The sequence below is a fragment of the Bombus vosnesenskii genome, unplaced genomic scaffold, assembly GCF_011952255.1.
Source record: "Bombus vosnesenskii isolate JDL3184/JDL3185 unplaced genomic scaffold, Bvos_JDL3184-5_v1.1 scf7180000013444, whole genome shotgun sequence".
Lineage (NCBI taxonomy): Eukaryota > Metazoa > Arthropoda > Insecta > Hymenoptera > Apidae > Bombus > Bombus vosnesenskii.
Genome location: NW_022883055.1, coordinates 78,939 through 99,551, shown reverse-complemented (window position 1 = coordinate 99,551; position 20,613 = coordinate 78,939). Strand labels below are relative to the sequence as shown.

Sequence of the window (20,613 nt, the reverse complement as noted above, 5' to 3'; positions counted from 1 at the left end):
CCTTTTCAAATAATTCGCGTTTCCTGCGTGCATCTTAGCAATAGATGTTAACAAATCGTTAATATTTAAATTACGTTTAGAATACCACTATTTAGATAAATGTATATATTTTTATATTTTTATGCTAAAGTCATTTAATCATTTTCTTTCAGGTGATTAATGCCATATGATATAATTTTAAAAATAGAGTTTATATCGTAATCAGGTTTGAGGAGTAAGTGGGGACACATCATCCTATTCTAACGATAAATATTCAGATAAGATTATTCTATATACAAAATAGATAACAGAACTACTATTTGGGACAATACAATGTTTTAACAAAACAAGATAATGGAAATTTGTATAACAAATTCATTTGTTTTGTATCAGTAAAAATAAAAAATGACTAATTCTCTGCAGATGTTCCTTTAGCTGTAAAGGGCAATGATTAAAGATTCGTCTTAACTATAATTCTTCCAATATCGGTGGTTAATAGTTTGAGATCCGTAAGAAATAAAATATTTTTCTAAGGATAACAAAGTGCAAATAGAAAAATTTCTTACTGCAAGCATACATTAATCAAGATTCTTGTCTTAAGATAAATACAAAAGTTATTATTAATTTTCTTATTTGCTCCGTAGTTTAAGAACGTCCCTAAAGTTTGCAAACACCCTACACATAAACGTGTGATGCGTGCATACAAGTAATACTTGGGCGTTGTTCATGTCCTTGACTTGGGAAATCAGTTCATATTCCTATACCCTTTTTTCGAAGTTCAACATTCTCATTAATTTATGATATCATCAGTTTCTCGAGTTCTGATTAAAATTCGTAATTTATTTACTGCTCGCAAATCATGATACTATTCTTAAACGAAACAAACAGGTTTTGTAACGTATATTACGTAATAACTTTTTATTCCAGTAATATTATAGATCTATATACAGGGTGGTTGGTAACTGGTGATATAAGCGGAAGGAGGGTTTTTTTTAATTTTTTTTAAAATCTACAGTGAGATCCGTTATAACGAGACACGATAAAGTGCAGGCGTACCGAGCGAAAATTCAAAGTCGATTTTCTCGAAAACAAAGCCTCAAACGAAAAATTTTTATTCTATATTTTCGACTTCTTTTTTCGCGTAGAATCACCCCCTTTCCGCTTGTACCACCAGTTACCAACCACCCTGTATATTCGTTATATATTGCTTCCTCAACAAAGTTAGAAATTGGAGTACGTATTATCGAAAACTCGCTATTATGCTACTTTAAGAGAACAAGTGTTTAATTCGAGTCACAACATCAATTTAATTCATTCATAAACGTTGTGATAGTTGGAGGTACGCAATTCACTCATAGCCAGAAGCAGCAGCTGTCCATGAAGAGCAAAAAAAAATGACATGGAGGTAACTCCTCCCCTCAGGCACTGTTGAACGCCATAAATCGGAGTACGACGCGTGGCTCCTTGTGATCGTTGTTTTGTTGCGTGGTCCGCTGGTCGTTTATCGACCTCAGAATTTCATCAATGGAGGCCGTTATTGCGAGAGATAGACGTCTGTGGCCGATAGGACTGAATGAACTAGTGGCTAGATTCGACTAGAACGAACACCTCGATCTTTCTCTATTCTCTCTCTGCTCGACCAATGGATGTTACGTGTTTCTTACCTGGATTCTTTGTCTTTCCACACCATCTCGGGCGGTCAACTTAGAACAGTTTCATATTTTCGTCTGCATATTCATTGACTTATGTATATCCGTTGAAATATTTGTAATCTCGTTGTGGCTCTGGAATCGTTATTTTATTTGCGCTGCAACTTCGCTCCTGTTTCGTTAAACAAAAGGACTTTTCAACATTTTACAGAATTTTCGGGTATATAAAGAATCGGAGTTTTGAAGCTCCACAGGAAATCCTAAAGTTAATTCAATCTAACTTCAAATCCAGGAATTCCTACTTTACGACAAAATGCAGGCTAATCGTCGACTCAAAATTTTATCAAAAGTAAAAGTAAATACATTAAATTCGAGGCATTTAATGTTTCTATTTTTGTATTTAAAATACATTAGCATTTGTCATGGTTAGTAAGAAAAATAAAATCATCAGATATCCTTGAACATCTGTTCGAACTGACTGATTTCAACGTGCAAAACAGAATTCTTGACGCGTTGTTACGCAACAGAATCTTAACGTAAACAGGTAGTCATGTACTTACGTATCGAGTCCTTCCTTCTCGTAGATCTGTATTATTACGTTGAAAGATACGTCTCAAGATCGAACAGGCAGACACAATCAACCCTCTTTTTATTTCTGGCTGAAACTCGACTCTTGTCCGTATACAACAATACCTTCGTTGGAAAACAATTTATTCTTTCTATTTCCGTCAATCTCTAACTATATATGGCGCGAGCTTCGCGATATTACTGACAAATAAATCGAAAAATAAATTTCACAGTTCTATCGGTGGATGATCGATATTTTATTTCCTTTTTATTCTCTTTTATTTATTTTTTCTTTTTTTTTTATTTTTACACGCAGCACCTACTATGTATGAAAAGGGACATAAAAATTAGTGCTAAAATATTGTGATTTTATGTTCCTCGTAAAAGATTGTTTTGGTTTCAGTTTGGTGATTAGAATTAAAATAATATCTAAAGAGAAGAAAATTTATTGTGAGTAGTAATTATTTGATTCACTGTTCTACTTCTACAAATTAATTGATCATCGCAAACCAGCCCAACATAGAAAGGAAGAAATTAAAATAACCTCTAAACAAACTACACATTATGCTATTTACTATTCAATCGTAAAACGGTTCGTTTCTCGTGAAGTCACGTCAAGTGTGTTTGCCTCGCGCCTCTTCGTTCCTCAAGCAGACAAATTGAGAGGCACGAGAAAACCACGTGTCCAACCGGTTCTCCTCTCGTTGCATCACGCATCGCTCATCCTTCTTCCAAAGTCGGTTTCTCCTGGACAAAGCGAGAAAAGGGAATGAGAGACGAGTCTACAAGAGGAAGACCAGTCATACCGCGAACCTTTTCGCTTCAACTTATGTACAGTTGCTGAAAGAAATGTACGAAATCGTAAATCGGCCAGGAGTTAAACTTCAAGTGTTTCGAGCATTGGGTGTTTTGAGACATTTTATGGAAAGTAAAAAGCTTCAGATTTTGTAACTAACTCCTCCTTTGCAGCGTATTTAAAAAATGTTCGTCATACGATGTAATAGGATCTATGCATCTATGCATACTGATTGTATGCGAGAGCATTCTTTACTCTAGACAATTTTCGAGATCTATACGGTAGAACAATCATTGTCCCTACTTAATACTGTAATTTATAATCTTCCTGTGTCTCTTCCAGCAACTGTACGTACTCGAACGAGCAGGTGTGTCATGTCAAGTCACGGAACGCAAAGACGTCCATCGCCGCTCCATTCCCGCTATTTCTTTTCGCAGTAGGTACTCAAATGTGTTCTCATCGTGTCATATTTGTGGAGGACCCCCTTCTGTCATGTTTCATCCTCGTTGATGGGGTGGATCGGCAACTTTTCTTTTTATTTTGACTTTCTGACGTCTTTGGTTAGAATTGTCAGTCTCAAAGTATCTGATGATTTTAGAGTGCTTCTGGCTAGTACCCCAGTCGAATAAATGGATCGTTTTGACATAACCAAGGCTTTGATATAAAACTAAATGAAAATTTGTTATCGTGAAAGAAAAATTTATGAAAGATTATTCATTTTTAGCTCTTCGCACAATTTAAATTATATACAAAAATCTTAGGTTGATGTATGGATAGCAGCGAATTCATCGTACTAATTCGAATATGAAATTAAGTATCAGTTTCTTGTCAGTAAAAATTAAAGCTTCAAAACTTTGACCTCGAATCTCATTCCTTGTGGATTTCCCGATTCCCTGGACAGAAATAAAGCGTAGTTACAATGTACACTATAATCGTTTTATAATATGAATCAAGAAAATGTAATTTCTAATTCATGGGATTCACACGTTTAGGTACTCGTTTCTAGGATCAACGTGATTCGTATACGATGCATTTCAAGGCTGGAATGCGGATTCGTCTTCGAATTGTGTCTTCTCCTTTTTGACACTCCCTACTTCGCGCCAACACAACTCGAGAGAGCTGTATAAATCGCATGGTTAAAGAACCTGTAACGAACGTTCTGAAACGTTTCATTACCACAGTTAGGACGGATGAAGTGTATTTAGACTATCCTATGCCGACACCATTGTAAATAATCTAAATTTTCGGAAATTCACAACGATTTACACAGGAACTTCTGGGTTTTAGTGTTGTAGATGTTTGAACTGTTTAAAGATGCCATATTTCCACTATGAGTATTAAAATCTTCAAACACCTTGCGTAATATCACTTGCACTGTGAGTTTAGTATTGGGTGGAGTACAACGCGTAGAAAAGTAACTGATGTTCCAAAAGCGTGTGTTACACTCCAGTATAGCGTCTATCGCACTATCCTATTACGATATAAAATAAAATGAAACCTATCATAATGTAATAGTACATTATTCGATTGCGCTATAAAATAAAAAAGTATTATATATTTCATCATAATACCATTCACTTCTATTTTAAAACAAAATCAAACGAAATTAAAACAAAACAAAAAGAAATAAATTGAATGAAAAAATATTCATTTTTCAATGATTATCGTGGGTCATCCAGGATCCTCGCAGCATTCCACCTGTTGATTTACGTTTCCAAGGCTGTAGCTAGAAAATGTCAACCAACTTTCTCTAGAAAGTGTTTCGTACTGTTCTCAATGACAATCGATGTATAGTAAACATGCGTGATTTCAGTAATCATCAGATCATGAACAAGGAAATCACAGACTAGTGTTTGGAGTTGAGAATCAGAGATATTAAAACGATTATTTCCAAGTCGCATGCTTCGCTACATTTGATAATTATAGCATAAATTTGTTCTTACGTTATTTCTAAAATAAAAAATAATGGCTTATGTAAGTTGAAATGATTCGTTACTTTTTATCTTGTTGTAAATTGTTATTATTTATCTTTATCTAAAATAAAATTTCCTGAAACCTGCGGTGGTGTAGATGACATACAAAGGAGTTGGCCATGGCAACCTATTTCCCAACACGGTATAAACTGCACCTACAGTCTTGTCGTTATCTTCCAACTGGTATCGCGCATCGTATCTCGCAAAAGAATACCAGGAGATGAGATTTCGACGAGCGTTCATTGTCCATTGGTCTCGCGAATGTTCCGTTCGTTTAATGAAAAATCTATCGGGAATCGTTACGTGCAGCAATTTCAACATAGTAGTCTCATATAGCTTCTTCGTTGTTTTTCAGATGTATGGTCTATTATCCAAGTTCTTTAACGTAGTTGTATATTGCTGTTAAGAATCTCGAGAGATGTTTAATCCTGCATGATTTTGATTTTATAAAGATATTTCTTAAAGCGTTATAAATATACTTATTATACGTGTACATAGTAATACTGGGATATAGAAATACAAAATTTTAGCAGCAATCAATTTATAAAATATATGTTATATCGCTTTCATTGAAATTTATCCGACATTGATCACTATGAATTACAAATAGCAAACGATCGCAAAATGCCAACACGCAGAAACACTACAGAAATTCGGTAAATATAACAGGGCCAAAAGGGTATTGCATTTAGATATCGAAGCAGGCGAGCAGATGTCGTAATTAATAGAAGTCGCAGTGAAATAATTGTAATACGAGTAGTCTGAACTGTGGCAATTAAAAGTTTAATTAAAACCGTCGTATTTCTACCTGTCACGCTTTCTTGTTATGTCATGGCACAAAGAAGCTTTTGTACAAACAGAGATCTCGTTCGACCCTATTGCTATTTATGTTTTATGTTTTTTACTCTCCACTACCCCCTCTTTTTGTTACTTAGTTTTCTTTGTAATTTTATTTTCTTTCGGAAAGAATAAAAACGATGGTTCGTTTTATTGCACGTTGATTCGTTAATATATCAGAGAAATTGTTAGTCGACGTTTCGTATTATTCGGACAAATAAGTTAACTTTTCCTTGTTCAAAGATTTTCGTTTTAATATGCCGAAATATCCTGGAACCCAATAGGTTTTGGAATGATCGGAAAAGGAATTGAGATGTTTTATAAGAAAGGAGTTCGTAGTAAAGGATTTAATATCATTATAATATTCGAATGATCTTACAGTTATACGTCATTTTCCGTAGGTGATTTAACATCGGTGATAAGGAACGGGGGTGTATCGCTGTGTGAGTAATGCATACATAAATCGGTGGGTTGTTGCAAGCGAGACATAAATAAATATGAAATCGTGGAACACGGTTATGTTCTCGATAAATCTAGGTGAACGGAATGGAAAAACGTTGGATTTGTTGGAAAATCACGATTCTTCGACCAACTCGTGCTTTTATTATCTATCGTTCGTCATCGTCGATCGAACTGAAAAAATTTCCTTCGTCTTTTAACAAAATTCTATAGAATTTGTTTATTTCTTTAATTATAACATTACTTTATTCTTTCAAAATACAGAAATCACGAGGGACAATATTCGCCTATCATCTGAAACGTGTCCTTTATGCTAATTTCGAGCGCACTGGCCGAATGATTATATAGAATCGGAACATAAACGTGTGTTGCAGCATTGGCAAACAACCGTGTTATGAAAGCTTATATAACGCTTTTGGCCATTTTGCTTCGACAATTTCAATGGCACAAACCTTGCAGTTCCACAGCTCTTATTCGCGTGCCACGAAGTTTCGCGATATTCTGCGTATTACCAGGCCTGTTACGTTAACCATGCAGCGATTAGGTATAATTATAAGTACGCGAGCAATTACGTGGTTATCGATATCGTTCTTGTTGACTGTTTGGCCATTAGGCTGATCAAACTAACGCGATTCATACATTAGAGAGTTTGACAATTGTTCGAATTATTTACATAAAAAACACATAAACATTATAAATTTGCAACTTAGTAGAAGTGTGGCGGGCAAAGGTGCTGTGGTTTTCAGGAACACAAGCGGATCTTTCTGCTCCGCACATAAAAGATGATGTCACAGAGACAAAGTATTCAGAGACAAAACCATGCAAACCTCTATCCAACACCATAAATACCTCCCGAAATCAGAGCAAAGAGACAGTGAACTGTTGAGCGTCGTAAGATCGACAGCCTCGTCATCAAGTTCAACAGACAGTCCAGTTAAGCAATTCGCTAAGCGCGAACAAATAAATCACGATCAGCGTAGTTTATAATTATGATGTAATACCAGTTATAATTTAGAACAAGTGTTTTAATAAATAAACATTTTTAGTTTTAGTATAACGACTCGTACTTATTGTACAACGCACTGTTCGGTAAACCACCTGAAAAGTTGCTTTTGGGAATATCGATGCGGAGACGAGGCATAAACATAGATGCACCTTTCTCTTCTCCAGAGAATAGTCGTAGGCGATGTACGGTGTGTTAATTGGATATTTGTATGGGATACGGTACCTTCGACTTGCATCCGGTTGGCGAAGTCCGTCGACGTTTCCTGCATTGTTTCGTTCTCAGTTTTATTCTGCTTGATTCGATGCCTTTTTTGGAATTCATTTAAAAAGATTCTTTGTGCTCTTGCGTATTAATTTTGATCTTTGTTTCATACTTGCTAATATCTTTCCTAGAAGACAGGTTTACAACTCGACATGTCCTAAATTTCATGTTCAGTCTTAGTTATAATCGGTATAGTAGTTGACTTGTTTGGAGATTAGGTATTTTCCCGTAGTCAGATTATTCATTAAACGATTCGAATTGAACTTGACTAATCCGAACGAGGCTTATCCCTGGAACAGGGTACGTTGCGCGTAGCGTTCGAAAAAGGCGGACGATCCTCCCAGTCGCTCGTCACATCCCAAAATTTATGGTCCCATTTCTACGGGTGGGCCGCGTAATCTTTGTCGCGAGAAAGATATTCGCGAATCGACGCGACTACGAGGGCTTTCGCGAAATATACGGGCTACTAACGGCAGGGAATCGAGGAAATACGTTGTTCAGCCTTGTGCTACCTTTAAAGCGATTTTACAAAGCTGCGAGACCACCGATACGCTTCTGAAGTAGGATTCCGCTATCCGTATCGTTCCTTTTTGAAAAAACAGTGTACATGGTGACGAAAAATCCATTTCTACATACACGACTCGGTCGTGTGTTTTAACATGATAACGAGATACGAATACAGAAAAGTTGTTTTTCCAGACATTCGATACAATGATTTTTTTTACAAAACATCCACGACTACGTGAAACATGTCATGCGACAACACGAAGTTTTTGAGATCGTTTCGAAATTATCGCGGGAAAAATCACAATTCCCTTCGTGTTGAATTTATGAAAAGGGAAACTACCACGATAGATCGAAAGGGAAGGAATTCCGTTCACGTTGGGCTTTATGAAAAGAAAATTTACAGTCACGCCGTCGGCGTGCAGCTGAAACGTTTCACTAATCGGAATTCGTGGCTCTCTATAAATCGTTGCCTCTTTTTGACGTCACTTCCTGCGCGTTCTGTCGGCGACATACTAATGACGAGTCACATACCTGTGTCCAAAGCGAATCAACCTCTACGTGGTTTTGTTTTATCGAACGACGCTTCATATTATTCTCATGAACATCGCAAAAAATGTTCTGGCATAATTCATGTCTGAATTTATCATACAGGAACTTTATTACAGTTATTAACATAAAACACAAAGAAGATGTCTATGCAAAAATTAAAGAGATTCAAAGAAAGACTTCGTCTATTCGATTTAATAGCAATCGATCTGAATCGTTACTCGTTCGATGTCAATCAACCATCAACTAATTTGCAGTAGAACATCATTTACTTGATATCATTTAACAAAATTGTCGTTAATGCCCGATTAATTGAACTTCTGTTTCTTGAATTCACTTACTTAAATGTAAGGAAAATTGGCGTTTATTCTGTCCATTATTCGCTCCATTATATGAATTCCATTTATATAAAACTGTTTGTCTTTCGACACGTTCAGATAAATGGGATTCTACTATATAAGAATTTTATCGGAGAAAGAAAAAACTGCAAGCTTAATACCAGTAAATCAAACAAAGTTAAAGATATTCAACTGACGCGAGGCAATTACACAGTTACCGCGTTAATGGTCAGTTTCACCCAGGCCTCGCCCTCATCCTGTGCACCTTTCGACACGAACTTCTTTCGACGTACTGACTGTTTATTGCGGCTCGAGAGAGAATAAAAGAGTGAGAGTTTACAAATGCGACTGTCCCATATGAGAACATGTAAGCTCGCTTAAGCTCGTGTAACAGATCTAGGAAAAAATATTTTTACAAAAAAAAATTTTGTTCCTTTTTGGTAAATGAATGCAAACAAATGGATATTCGTAATTTCGTTGTTAATTTAACAGTTTGCATACCCCCAAGAAATAAAGTGACAGGGATATAAGATAATTCTTGAATTACATAAAGGATCAATTCTTTTCAGGATTGCCTTTGGTGTTCACCGCCATCATGTTATTAGCAAGATCCCGTTATAATTCTATCTCGATTTTGAAATATTTACGAAATTCTGCTTAGACTCGCGTATTTCACTTATCGAAACAATTTCTGCTAGTTGTCCCAGCAAGTGAATCAATGTATAATTGCCGACTATAATTGGTCATCCGGTGCAAATGCAATATAGAGATATATTACACATAGACAAGAAGGCGGTCTGCTTAGCAACACGGTAGTTCAGCCTAGTTGAAATTCAGTTAGTTTGAACGTGGCCAAGCCGGGAATTAAATTAACAAAGTTAATTCTCATTCTGGCAAAGGACCGCGAATGTCCCGGAAGTGAGGCCGTAAGAGACCAAGAATATTCCTGCGCGAGCCCTGCTGTCAGTTTACCGAATACGAAACAAGGAGTGACGCAAATCTAATCTTTCCTAACATTCCCCGGAAACTCGTAGTTTCGTCTGGAGAACGTTTAAATCGTTCCTTTGATTCTTATTGAATCACGATCAACCATAATATTAGAGTATCTTAGGACATCACCTTTACCAAAAAAACTTCCAGGAATTGACGAAAACTCGTAAGATAAATAAGTGAAAAATACAAAATATCTCGTGCTACTAAGATGAAAGTTTTCTATTCGATACCATCGATATAGACACAAAAAAGTGAAATATACCAGAAACGTCTGTATAGCAGAAGTTACAAATTCTATAAAACGCTCGAATCAAACAGAGATGTTCTTAATATCTTCCACGTAATACAAGAAATTAACGTTAATTGGTACCGTGCGCGGGATTGCGGTTAGGCTGATTATAGTAATTTTTCACGCGCGCGGTCTATCACACCGTGACCCGTCTTTACCGATTTATTCGACAGAAAACCGGGAATGGTTTCCACGAACGAGATTCGCGATTTAATTAGGAGAACAAACACCGTGTACATGGTACGTAAAATTGATTTACAAACATTTGCGCGGTTTCGTGCTCGGACACTCAGCAGTGGCCACGAGAAGAGCGCAAAACCATGAGGGAAAACAAAAAAACACGGAACTGTGTCGAGGTATACGGCTTTCGGTCGCAAGCGTACGTCGGAATCGCGAATTAATTGGAAAATGAATGGATTGGACGTGAAGAAAACAGCCGTTCAAGAATCCGATGAACAATGAAAGGAAAATTAAATCGATGCTCTATATGCGGTACGCAAACACGCACGTTCATATGATTTACAATGGAACACGACCGCCACATGCGACGCTATTGTCGTGAAATGAGGAACAAAAATGAGAACTGGTCGTATTTTGCTGTATGATCTTCGATTGTAATATGGACATCAACTACCACCAGAAAACAAAGTTAAAACTAAGAAAAGAGAAAACTAAAGGGAAGATAAAAGTAAAAGGATTGAATATTTACTACCTGGAAATTGGGCATTCGTAGATTGTTAGCCGGTACTCGCGCTACCGCAAACTGAATTAAATCAACGATATCCAACGCGTTCCACCGGTATATCCCTTCTGTTCTCCTATTTCCCAACTTCACCGAAACCCCTATCCTCGATCTTACCCTCCAATCTATTTGCAAGTATTCAATACATTCTTCCACCCTCTCCGGTTAAAGATAAAGCTCGACCATCAAGCAATCCACCCTCTTTACCTTGCAATTTCGGTGGAAAGCCGAAAACGAGCAAGATCCTCGCGGCAGACCAACGTCTTCGGTATTTAATAAACATTCCAGCGAAGCTCGCAGTTTTGCTGCAGACTGATGCCACCGGACAAAAGGGTACGAGGGGGAGAAACGGACTAGCTCGGGGCTTGAAATTTTTTCGTGGAAAATAATTCGTGGCTGGATATAGCGGCGAGGTGAATAGCCAGAGGAGAAGGAGACCAGTTTCAATCTCCATGAAGCTCCGTCGTGGAAAATCTGATACGATGCATGGGGGCAAGCGTGGCGGCGAGCTGCTCTGGTATCCGGTTAGGTTACCAAAGTAATTAAATCGTTAACAGGGGACGAGTTTGCGGCGCAATCGACGAATATGTGCGGGGTTTCCACAACCTCGCCCCTTTTCCCGTTTCCATCCCTTTCTATCTCTCTTCTTTCTCTCTCCCTCCCCCTCCCCCTACCCCTCTCTCCCTCTCCCTATCCCCTTCGCCCACTCCCCCTCTGCTCTTTCGCTGACCGTTTCCCTTGATTTTCAATTTTATTATTTCTTTTACCGTGGAAGCCTTTGACTGTGGGAAGGGGTAGCCTCGATGAAACACGGCTCGTTACGCGATCAAGAAATGGAGAAACTGTTAACGAGTTGAATTCGGTTTGAGGCGACCTGTGATCGATTTAAGTACGCCAAGTATCTCCTCCCTTCCTCTCACAGAGAGAGAGAGAGAGAGAGAGAGAGAGAGAGAGAAACAGAAATCGATCGGGTGTGAGAATTCTTACGAATCATTAATATCTTGCCAGCCGTCTGTAACTACAATGAGATTGCGACTAACCGTTCAAAAAATTGATCGATTGATTTCTTGATTGAATCCTGCGGAGAAAGGATTCCCGTGAATTCCTTGAACTCGTATCGTGCAAAAGTCTCGAGCCACCTATCGAACAGAAATGTTTTACTTTTATGAACTAGGAAATATGAAGATACCCGATATTATTTTAGGTTTAAAGGTTGAGGACGAGGAATGTGATTTTTCGAAGCTACGCGAACTGTTTATTTTCGGACAAAATAAGATGTTACATATTTAGATTTGAATGAAGAAATTCTGGGTTTTTAATTTCGAGGAAAATCGTATAAGACATTTTTTTGGAAATTCTGTGATTATCGATAATGTACCGATAAAAATAAGAATTAGAAAATTCGATACGTAGCTTATTACGTTCAGATATACGATGAACTGTACGGTACCGTTTTCTTTGCGCATGCATGAATAACGAAGAAACATGCAAAGAGGTTAACTCTTCCTATTCAAATTGAATCAATTGAATTCAACCAGACAGTAAGCATGAAGGTTATTGACCGTCTTTTGTATTGTAATACGAATTAGATTTTTAAAAATTTCATTTGGCTTAGTCATAACCGACTGCGTATGTATTATCATTTTTATTCTGCCTAATTAAAGAAATTCTTATTTCGCTATGCATTAAAGAATAATGAAAATAAAGTCATTTTGCGAAACTATGAATCTGCAAACTACATAATTCCAGAGACACGAAATCTGATTCAAATTATTTCGCTGGAAAATATTCCAACCGGTCGATTTATGCGACTTATCCTATAAAATAAAGGGAAAAGTCTCATTGTGGAGGTGATTTCGTTGATAGAAAATTCGCAGGGATACGTATATGTGACTAGAGAGCGAATCAAGTAAAGCAGAAAGAACGGTGAATCGAAGGGTTGACAAATGTAGAAGAGTAAGAGAGGCGTGGATCGAGATATTCAGAGATGCAGTCGGCTACCTTGCATCACAGCACGAAACCCTATGCGACGCTGAATTTACATAAGCGGCTTTTCTCCGGGCAGAGCTTTTCTCTTGGTCCTAAACAAATATTGACGGGCCACTTCCGCCTCTCCTCGCCACCTGTCATTCTCAAATGGTGCGTGGTTGACTGACCGCGTGATACCTAAATGCTTATTATGACACGATAAATAGAAAACAGCTAACGTTACTTGTGTATTCGAGCGTTGTTTAAAGTACAGTACGCGTAGAAACGATTGACTGTTCCAGGTGATCCAAGTGTAAATTTCATTCTACTTCCTTTCATCTTAACGGTAGAAATACACCTTAAAGCTAATTGCTAAAGATAAATGATCTACTAGTATTTTACATACAGTAAGACAAGAAAATATGTGAACATTATCTATATAGAACTTTTATAAATATATTATGTATATTATACGAAACTCGTTGAAATTTCGTTAGCTCTCTAACGAGACACAACTATTATAATCGTGACGATAATGGTTAATCAACGGATTAAGTAATTTAATATTTTACTCGTTTGAATATTTTTTAGAAAAATTGACCAACGAACATACTCATTTTATTTCACCTTCTTTGCTTTCAGAACGTAAACTTTTTGTTGGCATGCTGTCGAAGAAGTTCAGCGAAAACGATGTTAGGAACATGTTTAGCATTTATGGAACCATCGAAGAATGTTCGGTGCTGAGAGACAGCACCGGGAAAAGTAAAGCCTGTGCCTTCGTTACCTTCGCTAGTAAACAATACGCTATCAACGCCATTAAAGCTCTTCATCACTCACAAACGATGGAGGTGAGTGAAATTAAAACACAATTGTTTCCTCTATCTTTGCTACTTATCCTTTGCCGCACGATGCATTCCTCGTTCTAATCGTCTTTGAAACGAATATGTTTGATAACAAAGGTACACTTTGTTACCAAACGTTGCTTCTTCCATTCAGGATGAAATAGTTTGTGATGACGTTTATAAAACTTCTCTTTTATATTTCCATTTCTTTAATTACACACAGTTTATAAACCATATTGTTCGTACAAAGAGAATTGTATTACTAAAGTTGAATTTCCTGCAATAGCGTCATACAGATTTTATTCTAATTTAATTTCTAATCGATGTGATTTCCCGCGGCTAATTTCTATCCGAGATTAATTTTGTTAAAACTGATGTGCCTGATAACGTAAATCCTGAAAGAAACTTGCAAAAGTTCCATCCATCATCTAACATAGGACATCTTGTAAGTAAAGACAGGCCCTACTTAGTTATATTACACACCCTTCTTAGTAAAGATATGCTAAAGACGTAATAAATAGAGCAACGCGATACTTCCAAAAGACAATATCCAGAAGTTAGTTATAGTTAATCATTAATTAATATTTAAACGTCACCAACGGTACAAGATTAATTGGGATTAAAAGTATTATCAGATTTTCATAAATAAAAGTATAAATTTTGCAACTATTTGTAATTATATCGAAATAGTACTTCGAAACAAGATAATCATCCCCAATAATCATCTTCCAAACTTGAGCTTTTCAAACAACACTATATTTATCAATCAATACTTAATCGCTCTTTCTTTCTTTTCGTTTCACACGAACTTGATAAAAGTTTCAACAAAAGTATCGATCAATTTGATGAAAAGATAATGACGATAGACACTTCGAAGCAACATTCACACACTATGGAATTGTGTCCCCCCTTTCCCTCCTCTAATGGTACACCTACAACCTATGTATACGATGCCTGGTTTCGACCGGTGAAAGAAAATCGTGCCAAGGCACGCGGCTACAACAGCAATTCCATTTTGATATCATGAATATTTCCAGCTGCAGATTCCTCGAGCTTTTACTTATCGTGGTCGAGTTAACTGGCACGATTTCGTGCTTCTTATTAGATGCGTAAACAGTCTCGTATTTCGTATTCTCCTTTATAACCCGCAATTCAAAGGACTTATACATATATTTTATAGTTGTTATTAATTATCATGGATTCACGAAAAAGCGATGCTCCGTGATTTCTCTTTATTCAAAACTTATTAACCATCGTATACTGGGTCATTGAAAACACACCACTTGCACATTCACAATCTCCTTCTATCAGCAAAGATCGCCTCAGTTAACCTTCTTTTACAAGAATTGGCAAAAGCCACGACTGATTTTTTAATAATTCAATAAGTATTGCTTGTACAACTTTCTTAAAACAGAGGATTTTAATATGAAAGTTCAAACACGATAATTTTAAATAAAAAGCTAGCACTATTTCATTACATATATTCGATTTAGGATCCGTTCTCACAGTTCGGTATTTTGGTTATAGATTTTCTAATTTCAAATTTTCCTTTCTCTTTTTCCTTTTTCTTCTTAGCCAATACTTCTGTGGTTAGTGACTTCTATAGTAACCCAAAAATTGGGGGCAATTAGTCTCATTAGTTGGCCTGCTGAACACAACTGGCACCTATTCATATTTAAAGTCATTCATATTCTTACCTTGCATGATAGTGGAATTAAGTGAATTACGTTGAAAATCAGTAAGCTAATCGCTAGTAATACATAGTAATAATGTTAATTTTGACATAATCATGATCACAAAGAAATTTATGTTATGCCAGATGATTAGTATTTATAAAATCTTTGTTTATAGCTTTATAAGTTCTGACTCACAAAGTAGCTAATTTTGTAAGTATTGATTTGAGTATATAAGTTCGAAGTCATGTAGCATTTTATAGGGTTAATGTCGAGACTATACGATCTGCATTTTAAAGGCATGTTTAACGTATACCTTATATATATTTTTTCAGGGATGTTCGTCGCCGCTGGTTGTGAAATTTGCAGACACGCAGAAGGAAAAGGACCAGAAGAGGATGCAACAGCTTCAGACGAATCTTTGGAATATAGCAGGAGTCAACATGGCGCCGCATTACCTGACTGTCTGTACCTTTAATATTTCATACCCAACCTTTTTACCAGATATCAAAGAGCCCATTTGCATCGAGAATGAAATACTTTCTCGTAAAGTTATTTTCCTAGAACCTTTAAAGTTACATGTGCATATTACGAATCAAAGTATTTTTTGTGAATGAACAAAAGAGAATGAAATTTATACGATGCTAGAAGACGATATCTTTGAAACGTATCTGATTTATAAAATTTCTTTTTCGATGGAAATTTTAATCCCTCGATGTTTCCATTAAAAAGTTTTAATTTGATCGATCGTTGACATTTGATTCCGAAATACTTTTTCGCGAGAATACAAGAGATTTTAAACATCGTAAAAACAGTGGAAATATATTTCTATTAGCGTATTAATTGACTAACATAAAAAAAAAGATTATACACAGATACATAAAATCATTAGAGTAATTCGCTACGAGAAATAATAATAATGCAAATAATAATGTAATAATAATGTAAAGTAATTAGTCTCCATCTGTACTTAAAGTACCGGGTTATTAAGAATTATTTTACGAGACAATTTATTTCAAAATGGAATTATTACTGTCACGTTTTTAATTCGTTATTTTCTATGCATTTTATTCTACGAGACCAAAGATCCTGCCAGATAGTACTATAAATTAACATATTGAAGTAGATTCTAAACTAATCGCTAGAATGCATTAGAAATTACTACTAGCTATCGATTTGCTTGTGTCGAATTGTTAGAATAAGTAAATGATGGTACCAGCATGTGGCTATAGAAATGGAAGAGTCAAAGTCCCGGTTTTATCCTGATTCTTCCAATATAATGTTTTGATCATTCACTGTCGGTTAGTTATGCATGCTTAATATGTTATGTATCGCGTAATGCGTTTTCGGCACAAAAGTTTTCTTTGAGGTTTTCAGTGTGTATAGAAACTCGCGCGGAAAGGCACAACATGGAACGTGTTAAACTAAATCCAAATCAAGCTCGATACACCGCGTCGTGTAACTTGGCAAGAACATGCAAAAGTTTTCTTCTTCGCAGTTGTTTCATACTACTTTTACAACAACACCCCTACTCAGAAACATATGACTTATAAAAAAGTAGGTATTTATCGGAAGCTACGTTTGTTTGCAGAACGACACGCCTGCTTTGGCGCCAGCCTCGTTGCAACTGTTGCAACAACTTCAGGCGACAACGAGCGCGGCGACTCCGGTCGCGGCAGGTGCTGGTGCAAGCGCGTTGTCGAGCGTACAGCATCAATTGTTACTGCAACAACACCTTGGCCTCGGCGCGGCGACTCCTGCGCATGCGGCTGCCCCCGCTGTACCAAGCCCGCCAGAAATTAACCCTGCGAACCTCCAAGGCCTGGCGACGCTCGCGTCCTTGAGCAATACCGCCGGTGAGTATGGTTGGTGTCCATTTATATTTTATATTTTATTTTCGTCCATTGTTTCTTTGCTTTACATTTGCTAATTTATGTTATTTACATGAATCTATTTTTGCTTTTATTTTACTTTTCATCTTGTCCACGTTATTCCCAATCTATATTATTTTTATAATCTTCTTATGATTTTCTTTGACGAAGTTCTTAAAACAAGTTACTAACAAAAACGATGAAAGAAACTGGGTCAGAGTAGCAGAAGAGTTATTAATACATATCGATCAAATTAATTCTTTAAATTTGTCTTAAAATTTTAATTTGGTAATTAGAAATAATATTTTGATATCTATGTTTACGTACGAATTTCAGTGCTCATCAGTGTTATCAGTTTTGAAATTAACTTCACCAAACTTCATCGGATAACAGCAAATAAAGACAGCTATACGCCAGTATACGTCTGCGACTGCTCTATTCTTCCACAACTACCGTAAATTTTGCCAGCTTGCAAAGAAATTACAGTCATACTTTATGCAATTTATCCGTTTTACCGCATGCTTAATACTAAATAAACATTCATTATTCTTTGTGCAACGTTGAAAGTTGCACTTCGTCGTCGAATAAACATTCGACACGCATTCGTCCTCCTTCAGTACATTATCGAGTCTTTGTTTGTCCCGATGTTCCGTTTCGTAAGTTTCACGTATGGTGACTGTATATAACCGTCCCGTATATTTTCCCCGAGTTGTCTTCGCGATAATGAAATGATTCATTTAACGGGGTTGGGAAGCATGCCAGTATAATGATACATCGCCGTAGATACCTGCTATTAGCGTCCATGTGAAATCACATATTTACTGCTTATTACTAAGAAACGTGTGGTTATTCGATGACCAGAACTTACGTAAACGTATCATCGAACAAACATATGCAAAGCGATACAGTGTACTCTACTCCTTTTTTGTGCCTTCCTTTTTTCTGGATGGAGGGGTTGGTAAAGTGGGGAATATGAGAATTCTATGCAGTCTTAAGGATACTGTATTTACCGTATGCTTTTATCGTTTTTTTCTACAGGCTAGGAAGTCTATAGGTATACATATTTGTAATGGATGCAATCTTGTGAAAAAAACGTGACTTAATATTTTATTGCCAGGAATTCTTTCGTAATTTTGATCGGGAAAGCCAAGAAAAATATACTATAAGGCTTTCTGAACAAATCCAGTCAATTATATTAATTACAAGAATTACGTAACGAAATATCGAGTCGCGTTAACGTGTTGTGGTACAAGTGTATGATTAGAATCTAATCATTTCGTGTGTGTTCGGTTATGTACGTTGCAGCGAATGCAGGAGTATCACCGATGAGTATGCAGAACCTGGTCACCCTGGCAGCCATGACAGGCGGAAACGGCAACCTTCAGGTGTCGCCAAACAGTGAGTAAAACAAGAAACTTCCATCATGATACAACACATACCACATACAGATCCGGTAACATTGAAAAATCTAGTCTTTATTATCATTTATTTTTATTACGTAATACTCTATTACCATGTGCATTGTGTTGTTCGTTTTCGTTTCTAGTATAGAAAAAATGAATGTGATTATCTGGAAGTGCCGTGCTTTCGCAAAAAAAAACGCTTGAGATACATGATATTAAATTCAGAAAATAACTGCATGGTGGAAATCACAAGGACGTTCATTCTTGTGATTAAATCATATTGGTGAAATATTTGATATATATTTTGTACGACGTTGATTATTCTGATAGTTATTAATTGGTCATTGTAATTTGTTCCATTTGAAATTGTTCGTATTTTATATATATTTATTTATATGATTTTTCTATATGATTTTTCTATGTACGAAAATCGTTGAATCTACGTTGTACAAAAAGGTCAAGTTAAAAGGAAGTTTGTTTCATTGTTCCTATTAACAAATCTGGGATAGCTTCTGCCGAGATTTAACATTTATATTTCTCAAAATTTTTATGAACCGGCATAATATATGCCGTGAACAGGCATCTTTACGTATCGTAAAATCCAAAAAAGTGATTTGTTAAAATATTAATGCGATTCTTTCTCTGTTTGTCACTTATATTTATGTACTTTAACTGTTCATCTTTCGTTAACCGTGATCGTTTCAAGCAATCGTAACGATTCAAAGTGGCGATATCACACGACGAATACCTTATCTTGTACGGAGTATAGGTTACGTAAATTTCTGCTAAGTTTTTTTCACGTGCTGAATATGTAAACACGTTACTAACTCCGCTTGTTAATATCGTGAACGTGTTCTGTGTTTCAGCGTTAAGCGGACTGGCGAATTCGACAGCAGGTATGTCGCTATGTACGTGTCGCATTGCCTGGTATAGTATTAACAATTACTAAATTAATCTTAGCCGTTCGACATTCTAACTTTCTCGTGTTATTCGCCTCTCAATTTTCACATTTGGTTCGCTTTAAGAAAATTGGAATACGTCTGCAATAGATGCGTTTATGAGTACTGGGTCTTATATACAGAACTCAAGGAAAAATGGTACAACTAAGAAGTATCTAACATGTTGATCACTACGTTAGCAATATATGTATGACTTACATATGTATGTGTCTAATACTAATAGTTTTTCCAGAATCCTATTTAAGTTTGTACAATTAATGTAAAATTATATTATCAGTTGAAAGAATCACCTTGAAAATTTAAAAAAATCATTCTGAATATACATTTGTAATGAAAATTTCATGACGATATAAGAAAGAGCAAGGAAATAATTCTTATGTTCCTTCATTTTCAAAAAAAAATATACGTGTACCATTTTTTCACTGAACCCTTCCTTGTGTGACAGTGCTGCATATTCGTACCTAATGGCGAGTACATTGTTGACCATATGTCTATGAAAACGGTCCTACTTTGTTACATTGTTGCAGTACGCTTTTATTGTCTTCATATTTCCAGTGTATGAGGGTTATTTTATATTTTGTACTCTTTCTCTGATAATAAATTTTTATTCTTTAAAATGAATGTTGCGTGTTCGTTGATCGATTGGTTGGTTGGTATATTTTACTTTAGACTTATTGGGTAGTTTTGTGATGCAAATTTCCAAAAAATTTTTTACCGATCCTTATTTAATAGAATCCACGGTGTTGAAATTATCATATATTTAAATACTCTTGCATTAATGAATCAAAATTCTAATTCGTGTAATTTTTAATATACGAATACAATAGCTACATTGCAATTGATTATACATATTCGTCTTCGTACACATATATGGCCGATATGTACCTGCATATAGACGTAATACCAGATTCCATCGCACATATATCTCTGTCCCCTCGCATTTTCGACTGTTTTC

The 20,613-nt window shown here is 36.2% G+C and overlaps 1 protein-coding gene across 20 annotated transcripts in view; it reads left to right on the top strand.

The window, feature by feature from the left end:
* Positions 1-20,613, top strand: part of LOC117238212 (CUGBP Elav-like family member 2) — a 353,266-nt gene that overhangs the window by 321,046 nt on the left and 11,607 nt on the right. For 10 of the 20 annotated variants that reach the window (XM_033502919.1, XM_033502921.1, XM_033502925.1 and 7 more), the window contains 5 exons: positions 13,553-13,758; positions 15,761-15,889; positions 17,017-17,290; positions 18,602-18,694; positions 19,566-19,607. In XM_033502919.1, coding sequence (XP_033358810.1) covers positions 13,553-13,758; positions 15,761-15,889; positions 17,017-17,290; positions 18,602-18,694; positions 19,566-19,607 — 744 coding nt within the window. The remainder of the gene's footprint in view (positions 1-13,552; positions 13,759-15,760; positions 15,890-17,016; positions 17,291-18,601; positions 18,695-19,565; positions 19,608-20,613) is intronic. The other 10 variants (XM_033502929.1, XM_033502927.1, XM_033502936.1 and 7 more) reach the window with 5 other exon arrangements.